The sequence below is a fragment of the Antechinus flavipes genome, chromosome 4, assembly GCF_016432865.1.
Source record: "Antechinus flavipes isolate AdamAnt ecotype Samford, QLD, Australia chromosome 4, AdamAnt_v2, whole genome shotgun sequence".
In the NCBI taxonomy this organism is placed as follows: domain Eukaryota; kingdom Metazoa; phylum Chordata; class Mammalia; order Dasyuromorphia; family Dasyuridae; genus Antechinus; species Antechinus flavipes.
In genome coordinates, this window is record NC_067401.1 from 240,199,573 (window position 1) to 240,215,126 (window position 15,554).

The following is a 15,554-nucleotide window of genomic DNA, read 5'->3' on the forward strand; positions in this document are numbered from 1 at the left end:
TAACTCATTTAACTTCTCCTCTAAGAATTTGGGTGCTATACCACTTGGTTTATATATATTTAACATTGCTATTACTTCATTGTCTATGGTACCATTTAGCATGATATAATATGTTCCAGCTTTTTACCTGTACTCTGTGTATACTTTTCTGTTTAAAACATGTTTTTTTTTTTTGGTAAACAATATATTATAGGATTCTGGTTTTTAATACCTTGGGCTATCCACTTCTGTTATGTGAAAAATTTTATTCCATTCACATTCACAGTTATGATTAATGTGTACTTCCTTCAAATCTATTTTTCCCATTTATACTTTTTTCTCTCATTTTACCTTATCCCTCCTCATCAGTGTTTTGCTTTTGCCCTGCACCTACCTCAGTCTGTTCTCTCTTCTATTAAACTTCTCACTTTTTCTTTCCCCTTTCTCCTACAACTTATGCTGTGCCTTTTGCCCTCCCTTTTTTACAAACTGCTTTTTTGTTTTCTTTCTCTTTCTCCCTCCCACTTCCATGTAAGGTAAAATAAATTTCTATACCCAATTAAATATGTATGTTATTCTCTCTTTGAGCCAAATTCTATGAGAGAAAGAATCAAACAATGCTTATATGCCCTTCCTTTTTCCCCTCTAATGTAATAGGTCTTCATATAATATAATTTACCCTATTTTCCCACTTCCTTTCCTCTTCTCCCAATACAATCTTTTTTTTAAATCTCTTAATATTTTGTTTTACATCATCACGTCAAAGTCAACTTATACTCACACCCTCTGTTTATGTATACTCCTTCTGACTGCCATAATAGGGATATATAGTTCTCAAGAGTTACGAGTATCATCTTCCTATGTAGGAATATAAGCATTTTAATATTATTGAATAGGTTTTTTTTTCTTTCCTGTTTACTTTTTTATGCTTCTCTCTTGGGTCTTGTATTTGAAGATTGAATTTTTCTGGTCTACTCTTTTTTTCATTAGGAAAGTTTGTTTGATCTAGTTTCATTGATCATCCAATATTTTCTATGAAAGATTATGATCAATTTTTCTGGGTAGTGGGATTCTTGGCAATACTTTGCTTCTGGAATATCATATTACAATCCCTCTGATCACTTCATGTAGGAGCTACTGTCTAAATGACTATGACTCCTTGATATTTGAATTGTTCCTTTCTAGCTGCCTACAGTATTTTCTCTTTGATCTGATAATTCTGAAATTTGGCTACCATATTCCTTGGAGTTTTCATTTTGGAGATTTCTTCCAGGAGGTGGTTAGTGGATTTCTTGGATGACTATTTTTCCAACTGCTTCTAGGATATGAGGGCAGGTGTGTTTGAAATTTCTTGAAAGATACTGTACAGATTCCAATGTGTGTATGTGTGTGTGTGTATGTGTGTGTGTGTGTGTGTGTGTGTGTGTGTGTGTGTGTGTGATCACAACTTTCAGGTAGTCCAATAATTCTTAAATTCTTTCTCCTGTATATATTTTCAGGTCAGTTATTTTTCCAATGAGATATTTGACATTTTCTTCTATATTTTTGCTTTTTTAAAAATTTTATTTGACTGATTCTTGATGTCTCATAAAGTTATTAGCCTCCAATTGCACAATTCTAATGTTTAAGAAATTATGTTCTTCAGGTAAGTTTTGTACCATCTTTTCCAGTTAACCAGATAACGAGTTCCAGTTAATTGTTTTCTTCAATGAATGTTTTGGGTGTTTTTTTTTTCTGACTTTGACAATTCTACTTTCAAGGAATTGTTTTCTTCAGTCAGTTTTGTTGCTTCCTTTTGCAAACTTTTCACTCTTTTTTTTTCTTTGCATAAGCCATCCCCCCATTTTCTTCCACCTCTCTTGTTTGACTTTTAAATCTTTTTCTGAGCTCTTTCAAGAGGACTTTTTGTGCTTGAGATCAATTGATTTTACCCTTTGAGGCTTCTCATGTAAGCATTTTGCCATTGATGTTCTCTTCTAAGTTTGTGTTTTGATGTTTTCTATAACCAAAGTACCTTTCTGTGCTCATGTCTCTTTTCTGTTTATTACTTTTTTTTTTTAGCCTATTACATGGCTTTTAAAGTTGAGCTCTACTCCTCCAGAATAAAGAGCACTGTCCTAAGCTTCTTGTGCTTCAGGCCAGGGCTTGGTCACTAGTTTTATGCTGAGGTCTGAGATTTTGTGGTTTGTCCAATGCACTGGGGTCATCCAGGCTAGTCTTACCTGTGCTCAGGTTCTGACATTGACAATTTACCTTTCTGCTGGGCCAATGGAATTTACTAATTTGATAGCAATTTGAGGGAGAATGAGTTGAAATGGAGAGAAATTTGTGGCAAGGAATCCAGTTAAAAGGCTTTAAAAAGTTAAAACCAGTTAATGGTAATCAGAGAAGAGGTGACAAGAACCTGAACGCTTATAAAAAACTTTAAGATTTAACTATCTTTCTGGGGGAGATCCTGGCTAGCTCAGTCGGTAGAGCATGAGACTCTTAATCTCAGGATCATGGGTTTGAGCCCCACGTTGGGCGCCAAAATGTGGTGATTTTCTTCTTTTTAATATAATAGTTCTTTCTGCAAGAAGGTTTCTGGAGGAAGGTTTTCTTGAGGCAGACTTAGTATCAGTTGAAAGTAATAATCACCCAAATTGCAGCCAGGTGATAAAAGTTCAGATCTTTTATTGTCTCCAATATAGCCCGGTTAGCTTAGAGGCCTATCTCTCTGCTTAGTTCCAAGAGCTCCTGCCGCTTTGTCCTTTGCCTCTGCTCCCTTCAGTCTCCAGCCAGCACAAAGATGAATCTGTCTCTCTTGCCTTCCGAAGTAATTCTCTCCTGGCTCTAGCTCAACTTCGACTCATAGCTTCTTCCTCTGAAAACTCTGCTGACTGGCCCCATTGAAGCTCTATTTATTTGAGAGAGAGGAATTATGGGATGCGAGAGAGAGAGGGATTATGGGTTTCTCCCATAGTGCTCTCTGGCCCTAAGAGCTTCAAGGGAGGTGTGAATTCACAAAGTTACAAAGTTTATTTTGTGAATCTCCCATACTTGTGAACTCCAATGAGTAAAGGTGTAAACACAAGCATTGTATTATTTAGTTCTACTTAGTACCTTGTTTCAGGTTCTGGCCCAAAACATCTTCTTGTAAGATCAGATCAATAATCTATCAACTCTAATGAGTTAGCAGTTTGTAAAGATTCCAACAATTTTCCTTATCAAAACAAGATGAATTAGGGAGCACACACATTGTCATTCTTTTTTAAAGATGAGGAAATTGAAGTTCAAAATATTTAGGTGACTTGATTATGCTCACATATCTAATAAGTGGTAAAGTTTTGATATAGCACTCAGATCCTTTGCTCATTCAGTATATTTTCTAATATATCTATTTTTTCCAGCAAGCTAATTTCTAATAAGAAATTTAACATATTCATTCATTCAACAAATGGAGAAGGAAATAAACATTTATTAAAACCTTATTATATGGTAGGCATTTATCCTCACAGAAATCCTGGGAGGTAGATGCTATTACTAGCCCAATTTCTGTTAAAGAAACCAATGCAAAGAAGTAACTTACTCAGGACACCTAACAACAAGCAATAGTAACCATTGCATAGATGCCCTCTATTAGGGTCGGGGATGAGTAAAACAAGAATCCATATATATATATATATATATTCACTCCTTCCATCTTCTGGCTCACATTAAGACCTGTATCTATCCTGGAGATATAACCTCTCAGATCACATTTTCTAGCACTTTCACTCATTTTCTCCAACTTAGGGAAGGGGACCTTGATAAGTGAGACTTCCTGCCTCCCCTATTCCCAAGTTTTCCCTGTACAAGCATCATTTGGAAAGTTCTCTATTTTTAAGAGTCATTCAATCCATATCTGCTATTCAATCAAAATTCTGAAAACTCTTGTCTATCAACTTTCAGAAGTCTTTTTTTCCTCAGAGTTCAGTACTTGTCATAGTCTTTCTCTTCTCCCAAATTTTAGACTCATACTAGGTGACATACATATTGATACTTTCCTAAACACCCCAAGCTGTTTCTCAACTTCCTTATTTCCCATGACCTATTCCTCTACTCTGTCTCAGCTCCTCAGCTCCTCAAAGAGAAGAGTCAACGAGAGTTATGCTTCTCTTTCTAAGTTGACTTATGCTTCTTTGTCTCAGCTCCTCAGAGTCAGATTCCTTCATTCCTATTCACATGCTGCTAAAAGATATTGGAAGAAATCACAAAATTGTGCTGACTGGATCAGAACAAATTTAAGCTGTAGTATCTCAAATGAACCCTCATTGATTTTAAATATTTCCTTAATTGACTACTCACGACATGTTTTTTTTCCTCATATTTTTTCATCATTTCTCAAATCTCTGATAGTCCCAAACAAACCCTCTAATCTGAGAATTTTTGGCTCATATTTCTTTGAACAAAATGAAGTGATTTAGTAGGAGCTTTTTATTTTCCCATCCGACTTTTTCATATCACTTACATGTCTTCTGCCACCATTTTCTCCTTCATCCCTACTTCACATGAAGGAGATGGCTTTGCTTCTTGTTGAGGAAACCCTTTCTTATATGTACAAGTGATTCCATTCCATCCCATCTTTGCCAGATCCTTCCTTTCATCAACCCTTCTTTCTCACTCACTCTACTCTTTACTTTTTTCCTCTCTTCTAAAAAATGTATTTATTTATTTAAAGCTTAAATACAAATAAAAAAAAAACATTGCCATGAACACAGCAGAATATAAGAAATGATTAAAAATATAAAGTAATAAATTTCCATGTCAAGAAAGCCCATACAATGAATACCACATATTATGTTCAGAACTGTCCATCTTTGTTTCCTTGTAGGTTTTTTCTTCTTTGCTCTACATTTTTATTATTTTATTATTATTAATTTTTATTATTATTATTATTATTTCCCTCTTCCACCAAAAAGTCTATAATTAAACATGGAGATACATGCATATATTCATGTATATACATAGACATACATATATATATATATATATATATATATATATATATATATAATCATACACATCTATACACAAATAGATTCACATACATCTATGTAAGACATGATGCTTGTATGCCCTGTTTCTCTGAAGATGGATAGCATCATTCCTCATAAGTCCAAGTTTCTACATATATTTTTTAAATCCACCAACTCATCATTTCCTATTCAGCAGCAATATAACAACCTTATGCTAACTAGTTACTTAATCTAAAACAGTATTGATTAACATGTCTCAATATAGTGGTACTTTCCCTATTTTCTTCTTTTGATCAAATCTATTGTAACTTTAATTTTATCTGAGATTATAGCTGCAAGACCTGCTTTTGTTTAACTTAATAAATTTTACTCTTATCTTTATTATATTTATGTGTATTTATTTCCTACCATTCTTTACTTCTCTGCTTTACTTCTACCAGCAACCCTACCCTCCTATTACTTAATTTTTCCCTCTCCAAAGTTAATATATATATATATATATATATATATATATATATATGTATGTATATATACTCTTCTATAGTGCATCCTTATCTGATTCCCTCACCCTCTTATTTCTTGATAAATTTAGATCTTTTATTTGCTTCTAAATTTGTATTTTTTTTCCTCTTTAACCCAAGTCTAATGTGATCATGGTTCCCTCTAAATGTCTCCAATATTTTTTCCCCTTCTCTATTCCTTTACCCCCTTTCTGAATTTAGAACATTTTTATATTTCCCACTTTAACTCATTTCCAATGAAAGTAGGGCTCCAGAACTTTTAGGCTTTCTCTTCCATCTAATTCCTCTGTGTCAGTTCTTCCTCTTGCAACTCATTTGTATAAGATAAATACTCTTTTTTTCATTTTTCTACATGGTTTTGCTTTTTCAGAATCACATCATACTCAGATCTCCCTACTCTTTCACACTACTCAATTATTTATAACAGTCTCAAATATATGGTTTACATTTTCATATATAAAATAGACAGAGTTTGTCCTTATTGAAGCCCTTGAAATTAGTCTTTGATGTTTATCTTATGCTTCTCTTGAATATTATATGTCAAATTTTCTATTAAGTTCAAGTCTTTTTGCGACATAATCCTGAAAGTCTATCATTCATTGAATGTTCTTTTTTTTTTTTCATTCAAGATTCCTTCCTTTCCTAAGTCTCCTTCAGTGTCAACCAGAAACATGCTTATGTCCTCCCAATCTTCAAAAAAAAAAATCCTCCCTTGATTTATTTATCTATGTTAGTTATCATTTTATATTTCTATTCCCTTTTTTGAGGAGGTTCTAAATTCCTTAATGAAGTCATCTATAATTTATTACTAAATTTCTTCTTTTACTCTCTTCTTTGTAGTATGACTTTTGGTCTCATCACCCTATGGAAATCATTCTTCCCAAAGTTACCAATGACATTTTGAGGGTAACTTAGTGGTTCAGTGATTAGAGCATATGCCCTGGAATTAGGAATACTTGAGTTTAAATCTGGCCTCACATACTTACTAGCTATGTGATTCTGGGAAAGTCCCTTGACCTCTGTTGTTTCACTTTCTTCATCTATAAAATGAGGAAGATCATAGTACCTACTTCTCAGGGCTGTTATGTGGATCAAAGGAGATAATAATTATAAAGTGTTTATCACAATGCCTGGTATATAGTAAGAACTATATAAATGTTAACAACAACAATAACAACTTCTATTGCTATTATTAGTACTACCAGTAGTACTACTACTACCAGTACTGTTACTGCTGCTGCTGCTGCTGCTGCTACTGCTGTTACTATTGCTGTTGCTGCTGCTACTACTATTTTAATTGCCTAGCTTAATGGACTCAACAATCCTTATTCTTCTTGACCTTTAGGTAGTTTTTGACACTGTCAGTCACTTTCTTTTCCTTGATAAATTCTAGTTTTCAGTGATACAATGCTATCCTATTTGTACTATCTACTTGAGCATTCCTCAAACTCCTTTGCTGGATCTCCATCCAGGTCATACTTACTGTGCACATCTCCAAAGTCTCTGTTCTGAGCTTTTTCTTCTTCCTCTATATTTTTTTCTTGGTGATTTTATCAGTTCCTATGGATTTTATTATTATAACTATACTAATAATTCTTAAATATACTCATATCCTTGACTTGTAGCCTCACTTCTCCTATTACCCATGAGACATCCCCACTTGAATGTCTCATAGGCATCTTAAAATCAACATGTCTCAAACTGAACTCATTATCTTCTCTTCCAAACCCTCATCTTTTTGCGACTTACCCATAATTGTTGAATCAAAATTCTCTCATTCATCCACAATCTATATGTTATTTTCCCTCTATATATGTATTATCCTTTCCTCTGATGCTGCTGCCATCTTGATGCAGACCCTCTTTAACTTACCTATGGACTACTGCAGTAGGTTGGTTTCCCTTCACATTTTTCCTCACTTCAATACATCCTCCATATAACTGTCAAGTTGAACTTCCTAAAAATATAAGTCTGATGATTTCACATGCATCCCTTATTTGATAAACTCTAGTGGCTCCCTATCACCTCTGAGATCAAATATAAATCTTGTGTTTACCTTGTAAAATCTTTCATAATCTGGATACATTTACCTCTCAGTTTTCATATATCTTATTTACATATCTACCATCCATGGGTATTTACCGTCTTATTATTTTTGCATAAGATATTCTATCTCTTTCTAGAATTTAAAGGGGGGCGGCACCTAGGACAGTCATCTTATCAATCCCTGTTCAATTTTACTCCTGGGTGATATCATGCCCTCTCTTGCCTCACACCCTTCTTCCCCTTAACTTCTCTAGATTTTCATTTTGTTTTTATTTTTTGTCTTTTGCCATTAGAATATGAACTTCTTGAGTGCAGGGTTGTCTTGCCTTTCTTTATATCCCCAGGTCTTAGTATAGTGCCTGCACATAGTAGACTCATAGCAAATATTTATTTTAACTGACTTCTGACTCACTGTATATTTACCTTCTTTCCTCTATGCCTGGAATTCTTTCCTTCCTTATTTCTACCTCTAGGATTATTGGTTTCCTTTATATTCCAACAAAAAATGTACTTTCCACAAGAAACCTTCCTTGATTTTTTAAAGACTGATCACCTCCTTCTATTGACTATCTCCAATACTTCCTGTATGGCTAGACAGACAGACAGACAGATAGATAGATAGATGATAGACAGATATTATACATAGTTATTTTCATGAGGTCTCCTGCATTAGGCTGTGACATCCTTGGAAGCAGGGACTATCTTTCAACTTTCCTTGTATCTCCCTAGTTTCTAGCATATAATAGGTTTTTAATAAATATTTGTCAACTGACTGACACTTGGCATACAATAAGATCAATATTTCTGCCTTCACAGAGGTTTTAGACTTAGTAGAGAAAGATACAAAACATGTAACAGTGTATCCTACTTAATATTACCTAAATGCAGGTAATATTCCAACAAAGCAATTAAAAAAAAAAAACATAGAATTTTATAGTTGGAAGGGCTTCCCTGAAGTATTGAAATGAAATCTCACTGTATCACAAGATCCCACTATAGTCTATCAATTTAGAATACAAAGAAGGATATCTGTTTCTTAAAAATCAAAGTTGAGGTATTAATGGCATAAAAAGTGCTGACTCTGGAATCTTAAACAGTAGATTCAGCTTCCAGCTCATCTACTTAATTCCCACATGGCTTCTGTCAAGTCACTTCTTGCACTCAGTTTAGCTCATTTGTTAAAAAATAAAATGACTAGTGACTTCCAAGGCCTCTTTCCATTTCTAAATTGATGATCCTATGAACAAAGCCTAAGGCAGTTCAATCTTTTATCAAGTACCTATTAGATATCAGGTACTGCCCTAGGTGCTAGGGATACAAATAAAAATTAGTTTCTTCCCTCAAGGAGCTTATATTCTATCGATGATCATATAAGAGAAGAAATGTAGATTTCTGAAGGCCAAATGTTGTTTCTCATATCTTTCCTGTGATTGCTCAATATTTGGCACCTTTTCATATAATTATTTAAGTGTTTTAATCCCCATGTGAACAATATTGAACTTATCTGTATTTCTTTCTTTTTTTGATCTTTCTGGAACCTCAAGGTCTTATAGACACTTCTATATCTAAATTTTAAAGACAAAAAATGCCACGTGAACTCTAAAACTAACAACATTCCATAGGTTATTATTGATCAACTTCCTTTTGACCCTATTTTCATCAACACTTTGACTTATTTTAACTTTTTTAAACTTCTCTATACAACAAATAGGATACTACTCAAAACAATAAAACATGATTTTAAAAATACTTTGGCAGGGGGCAGGGCATAGATCTGAAGAAATAACAGTGTAAGACTACGAGGGATAAGAAATGTTTTTTTCCCAAAAGTTTAAAGTAAAAATTAAAATTATCCAGTTTTTATTCTGTCCAGATGGCATATTCTTACTTAAAATCTAAATTTTGATATTCATGGAATTATTTATTGAGAAATTGCTTAATTTATCTCCAGAAAGATCAAACAAAAAACATTTATTCAATGCTTACTATGGACCAGACATTTTCTAAATAACAATTTTAATTCTCACTTTTGCCTTCACTTTGTACTTATGTCACTTTATCTTTAAAGCTTAACAGTTAATGTCATTGTGATTCTTCCATAGGTGAAGTTGTGGTATGACAAAGTTGGGCATCAACTTATTGTAAATGTTCTTCAGGCAAGAGAGCTACCCCCTCGAGTGGATGGACGACCGAGGAATCCCTATGTGAAAATGTACTTTCTTCCAGATAGAAGGTAGTAATCCAAAATTTTGCCACTAAGGGTACACAAACATCTCTTTTTTTGAAAACTTTTAAAACATAATTTATATCATAACAAACTTGTCAACAAATTAGATGACCTACCTATAGTTCTTGTAAATAATGAGTTTCTATAATATTTTCTAAATATTTAATTTTAATGTACCCAGATAGCTTAATCAAAATTTTAATTTCTCAGACATTTATACTGTCAAAATACCATATAAGTATAATCAAAAAGTTGTATTGCATGGGTCTTGAATTAGAATGTTATAGTCTCTAAGATAGTACTTTAGCTCTCAGGATTAGGGTAATTTACATGAACAATATTGAAAACGATACTATCTTGAATAAACACAGTAGGTTATGCTATGTCCTTATTTTTCTTTATACTTTATAAGCATGTTTATCTACCTTCTGACAGAGAAGTAATAGATTCAGGATGCAGATTGAGACTTTTTTTGAAGAGATTTGGGTAGAATATAATCTCTAAGGAAATATATTTTGATTAATTATGTCTATTTGTTATAAGGATTTTTAAAAAAATTTTCTTTTCCCCCATCCTCACGGTTGGTCTGAGGGATGGGTGAAGCAGAAAATACATTTCTTTTCATTAGAAAGTAAGAGTTTAATTAGAAAAATTTATAAGAATGTTTATTTTTCAGTGATAAAAGTAAAAGGAGGACCAAAACAGTAAAGAAAGTCCTAGAACCAAAATGGAACCAAACATTTCTCTATTCACATGTGCACCGTAGAGATTTTAGAGAACGAATGTTAGAAATTACTGTGTGGGATCAACCAAGAGTACAAGAAGAAGAAAGTGAATTTCTTGGAGAGGTGATGTATGCTGTGAAGATTTGAGTACTTTATCTTTTAAATGTTAAATAAAATATCTCTGAATGTAAATTGTGTTAATTTGATAGACAATGTTAGGATTGCCTACTGATTTAACTTGACAATATTTCTCTAGATTCTCATAGAGCTGGAGACAGCCCTGCTAGATGATGAACCACATTGGTATAAACTGCAGACACATGATGAATCTTCGCTACCTCTGCCTCAGCCATCACCTTTCATGCCACGGAGACACATTCATGGAGAAAGCTCTAGCAAAAAACTACAAAGTAAGCTTGAGATTTTTTTATGTAACCATTTAGTAGAAATATTGGCTAAAGGCTATCAACAGTGAAATGATTCTGTAGTAACTCAGTTATAACTAAGAATTTATTTTTCTCTCTGGAGTTTTATAAAAGATAGTGATATTAGAAAGAATTGTCAATATACAATTAAAATTAGAATGCAATTGTAGCAAGATTTCTACAAAGTATTTTTTGGGGGGGTGGCTGGTTTTGTTTTGTTTTGTTTTGTTTACTATCTATCTACGTATTATTTATGTCTTTATGGATACTTAGTGGGAACTTCATTTAATCATGCCAAATAAATTTTATATAATGTTATAAAAACATTCCAGATATACCTTTGGTAGTTAAATAGTATCTGGAATGTTTTTTTCCTTAATTTAAAATTGCATAATATTATCTTATGCATTATACTGGTTATATGATGGCCTCTTAATTGTTTGGGGTTTTTATAATCATATATTCATTTTAAATAATTTTAGTGTTCTATGCCTTCTTACAGATCTCAATATGCTAGTTTAAAAGTACATACAGTACTAATAAAGTTTTAGTTGTTTCAATTATATGTTTTTAAGTAAAATTAGCTGAGAAACTATGTAAATATTTGAAAATTTAGTGAGTAAAGTAGATTTATAAAAGACATTAAGGAAACAATTTTTCTTTAAGTAGATAAATATTGCTCATTTTTTTACATATAGGTATGAATAAATGCTTTATTATCAATTTTAATAATAATAGTTCATATTTATTTAATCCTTATATATGTACATATATATTATCTCCATATAAGCCTGGTAATAACCTTATGAAATAAATCCTATTACTATCCCCATTTTATAGAGTAGAAGATTGAGCTTGAGGGAGTTTAAATAACTTCTTTAGGTCATATAATTAATATATGTCAGAGGCAAGATTTAAAATAAATTGTTTCTGACTCCAACATTCTACCTATCATACTATAATATATATCATAAGTTTTAACATCTCCATAGTCACAGGGAAGTCTATAGTTCATGACTAAACATAAAAACTTGGAAGTTCTTCTTGAAACTATGGATCTTAGCTGTTTTTAGAGAGAGCATAATTTCCCTTTTTCATAATTATTTTCTGAAAACAGTATTGCCTAGTAAATAAAAAAAAATCATAAGATCACAAATATGGAACAGGAGAAGACTTCAGAGATTATATAATATAATTCCACATTTTGCAGATGTTAAGTGACTTTCCCAGGTTAAGTGACAGAGCTGAGAATTGAATTGAGGTAATCTGATTCCAAAACTTTCAGACTTTCCATTGTATCCACATTGCTACTCTTAGAATTAAGAACTGAATAAAAATATGCCTCAAACAGATACTAGATATATGACCATATGAAAGTATACTTCTCAAACAACTCTTTTTTTTTATTTTAAATTTTTTATTTAATAATTACTTTATATTGACACTCGTTTCTGTTCCGATTTTTTTTCCCCCCTCCCTCCCTCCACCCCCTCCCCTAGATGGCAAGCAGTCCTTTATATGTTGGATATGTTGCAGTATATCCTAGATACAATATATGTCAAACAACTCTTTAAAGTTCTTAACTTATTGTTACTTTGTATCAGTGGGAGGAATTTCCAGACTGAGAATTCCTCACACTATTGAAATTACATTTCTAGACCAGAAAACAAACAAACCAAAAAACCAAAAAACCCACCAGCATCCTGAAGGTAATATGACACAGAAAGATCTTTACATTTCTTAGTCCCTGTGTAAAATTTCCTAGGGACCCATTAGAGCCTAATTATCATTAGAGCCAAATTACCAGCATTTTATTTTTGTTGTTGTTGTTTAGAAAGCAACAGTATTATGGAGTTAGTCAGTCACTCAGTCAACAAGCATTTATAAAGCTTGTACTATATGCCAGCATTGTGTTAAACAATGGGGGTAGAAACAGGTAAAAAACAAAACAAACAAAAAACCAATCCCTGCTCTGAGAGATCATATTCCTTAATGTGGAAGACATTATGAAAATGGCTAGAAGTACACATAATATATGCAGAGCATATGAAGGCAACATGAAAGAGAAAAACATTAGCAATTGGGAGGAAAGGGTTTCTGCAGAAGGTAATCTTTGAATTGAATCTTGAAGAAAAGATACCTTCAATACTGCTATTATCTCTTTTCTGTTGTGACATATTAATTTTTTTAAAGGCAAAATTCAAAGAGTTATATTGTTAAAAATCACTCCTTTCTTTACCTCCCTACTATATGGGAACTTCTTCAATAGGTATGATGAGTACTAGAATATAAGGGATCACATGCTATTTCTCAGGGTGTCATGTATGGTAAGCAATAAGAAGACTTGGATGTGGCTCAGTGCCAAATTACAAATCACTCAAATATTTATATTGTATTATTCTAAATACTTCAATAGCACTGTCGGGTTATAAAGAAATCTTATCATTTCCTTTATATTTCACAAGTCAACCAGATACATAGGTATGTATTTGCCTTACTGTTGTACAGGATCTCAGCGAATCATTGATAGTGACATCTCAGATTATGAGGTTGATGATGGTATTGGAGTAGTTCCTCCAGGTGCGTAGGTGCAGAGCATGTCCCTGCTTCTTTGTGCTTTGGCTTATTCTCCTAGTAACCCAGGTTCCTCCCCAATGCTGATTTGGAAATATAGTATTTTAGCAAAATCAGTATTAATTATTCCATGGTGACTTTCCTTCTAAAGTACCTAGGCAGTTGAAAATGGACGGACATTTAGTAATTAACATTGTCATTTATTCACCTCCATCAGTTTATTGCCTAGAAATAAGATAAGTGAGGACAGTTAAATTATTTCACAATGCTCTAAGCATAAGTGAAAAGATTAATTTTTTTCAAAGAATACAACTAATTTTACTGTAAAAATTCCACTCTCATTTGTTTTGCACAGGTCCTTTTTTATGATTTTTCCTTCCCAGGTTTCAGAAAGTAATACGGCCTTCCATGGAATATACTGAAAAATTTGCATGATAGTAGATTAAATTGCATGTGGCATGGCTATTGCTTTTATGCCTATGTAACTCATTCATTATCATTCTGAGTGTGTAAATATTTTTTAAACTGTATCAGTTTTTTTAATCAGCACATTTTTAAACATTAGAATCAATTAGTAATGGTTTGTGACATTATCAAAGACACAATTCATAATTTTTTTTTTAGATTTGATTCTTTGGTCATAAAAGAGGTAAAATTAAAGTCTAAAACTTAAAGGTAAAAAATTTAGAAGTTTGCTAATAATTAGAGATAAATATTTATTTTTTATTATAATAATGAGAGTACTTACACCACACCTAAGAATGGTTTTCTTTTAAGGACCATGGTTTCTGGTCAGTCTTAAAGTTTTTCTTATGCAGTCAAATGAAACTCTACCTTAGAGAGAAGTTCACCTTCTTGTAGTTGAAAAACTTGAAGAGGGAAGTGGTTAATATAAACTGAGACTGAAGTTGGGGCCAGGTTGTGAAGACTTTAAAATATTTTAAAATATTTATTATTATTATATATTATTATTTAAATATTATAAAAATCTTATAAAGCTCAACATAAGAATGTGCATATTCATATATGTGTATATATCTGACACATACGCGCACACACACATGAAACAATAGAAAACTACTGGAGTTTAATGAGAAGGGGAAAGACATAATCATATCTGTAATGAAGGAAGATCACTTTACTTGAAATGTATAGGATGGAATACAGTGGTAAGAGATTTCAGTTCAGGGATATCAATTGGGAAACTATTGTAATTATTTGGGCAAGAGAAGATAAGGGCCTTTATTAAAATGGTAGTTGGAGATGAGAGATGTTATAGAAGTATTAAGAGATAAAAATTTGATAACTGATTACATATGTAAGGTGAAAGAGAATAAGAAGTTGGGGAAAATGCTGAGCTTACAAAACTGGTAATTTAAAAGAGTGATAGTAACTTTGATTAAAATAGGTAATTTTGACAGAGGGATGAGTTGAGAGAGGGTAATAAATTCAATTTTTGACATGTTGAATTTAAAAGATCCCTAGGACCAATTTGAAACATCCAATAGACAATTGTTCTTTTAAGATCGAAATTACAGAGAGACTGTCACTAGATATATAGATATGAGAGCTATCTGCATAATGATAAGAGTTAGAGTCAGGAGAATTGATGAGGTTATCAAAAAAGACTGTACAGAAGAAAAGGATAAGAGTGCCTCTCACGTAGTGAACACTTAGTGTGTAAGAGTAGAGTAGAGATTAACCCAAAAAGGAAAAGAGAGCAATGGTACTTATATTCTGTGAAATGTTAATACCTGCCTATGAGCCCAAAGGCACACAGTAGTAATTTGTAGGAATAAGATTTGAATTCATTTTTCCTATTCAACCACACTGTCTAGATGCTCACAGGGAGATTTTATTTTATCTCTAGTTTCAGACTTTATGTTCATTTATTTAAAGAAACAATTGACTTGTGCTGATTCTCAGAACTTGAAAGATCTTCTCTTCTGGTGTTGAAAGCCTTTTCCAAACATTGTACCCTGAATTGAAACTCATCTCTCTTTAATACTTCCTGAAAGTCTTGAAGCTCCAATTTTTGGGCTGTCTTCTTTCTTTTATTT

The 15,554-nt window shown here is 32.6% G+C and overlaps 1 protein-coding gene across 34 annotated transcripts in view; it reads left to right on the forward strand.

Annotated features, from left to right (window-relative positions):
- The window catches only part of RIMS1 (regulating synaptic membrane exocytosis 1), a 718,240-nt gene that overhangs the window by 502,491 nt on the left and 200,195 nt on the right, over positions 1-15,554 (forward strand). For 33 of the 34 annotated variants that reach the window (XM_051997263.1, XM_051997264.1, XM_051997226.1 and 30 more), the window contains 4 exons: positions 9,646-9,776; positions 10,447-10,618; positions 10,752-10,905; positions 13,429-13,500. In XM_051997263.1, coding sequence (XP_051853223.1) covers positions 9,646-9,776; positions 10,447-10,618; positions 10,752-10,905; positions 13,429-13,500 — 529 coding nt within the window. The remainder of the gene's footprint in view (positions 1-9,645; positions 9,777-10,446; positions 10,619-10,751; positions 10,906-13,428; positions 13,501-15,554) is intronic. The other variant, XM_051997229.1, reaches the window with a different exon arrangement.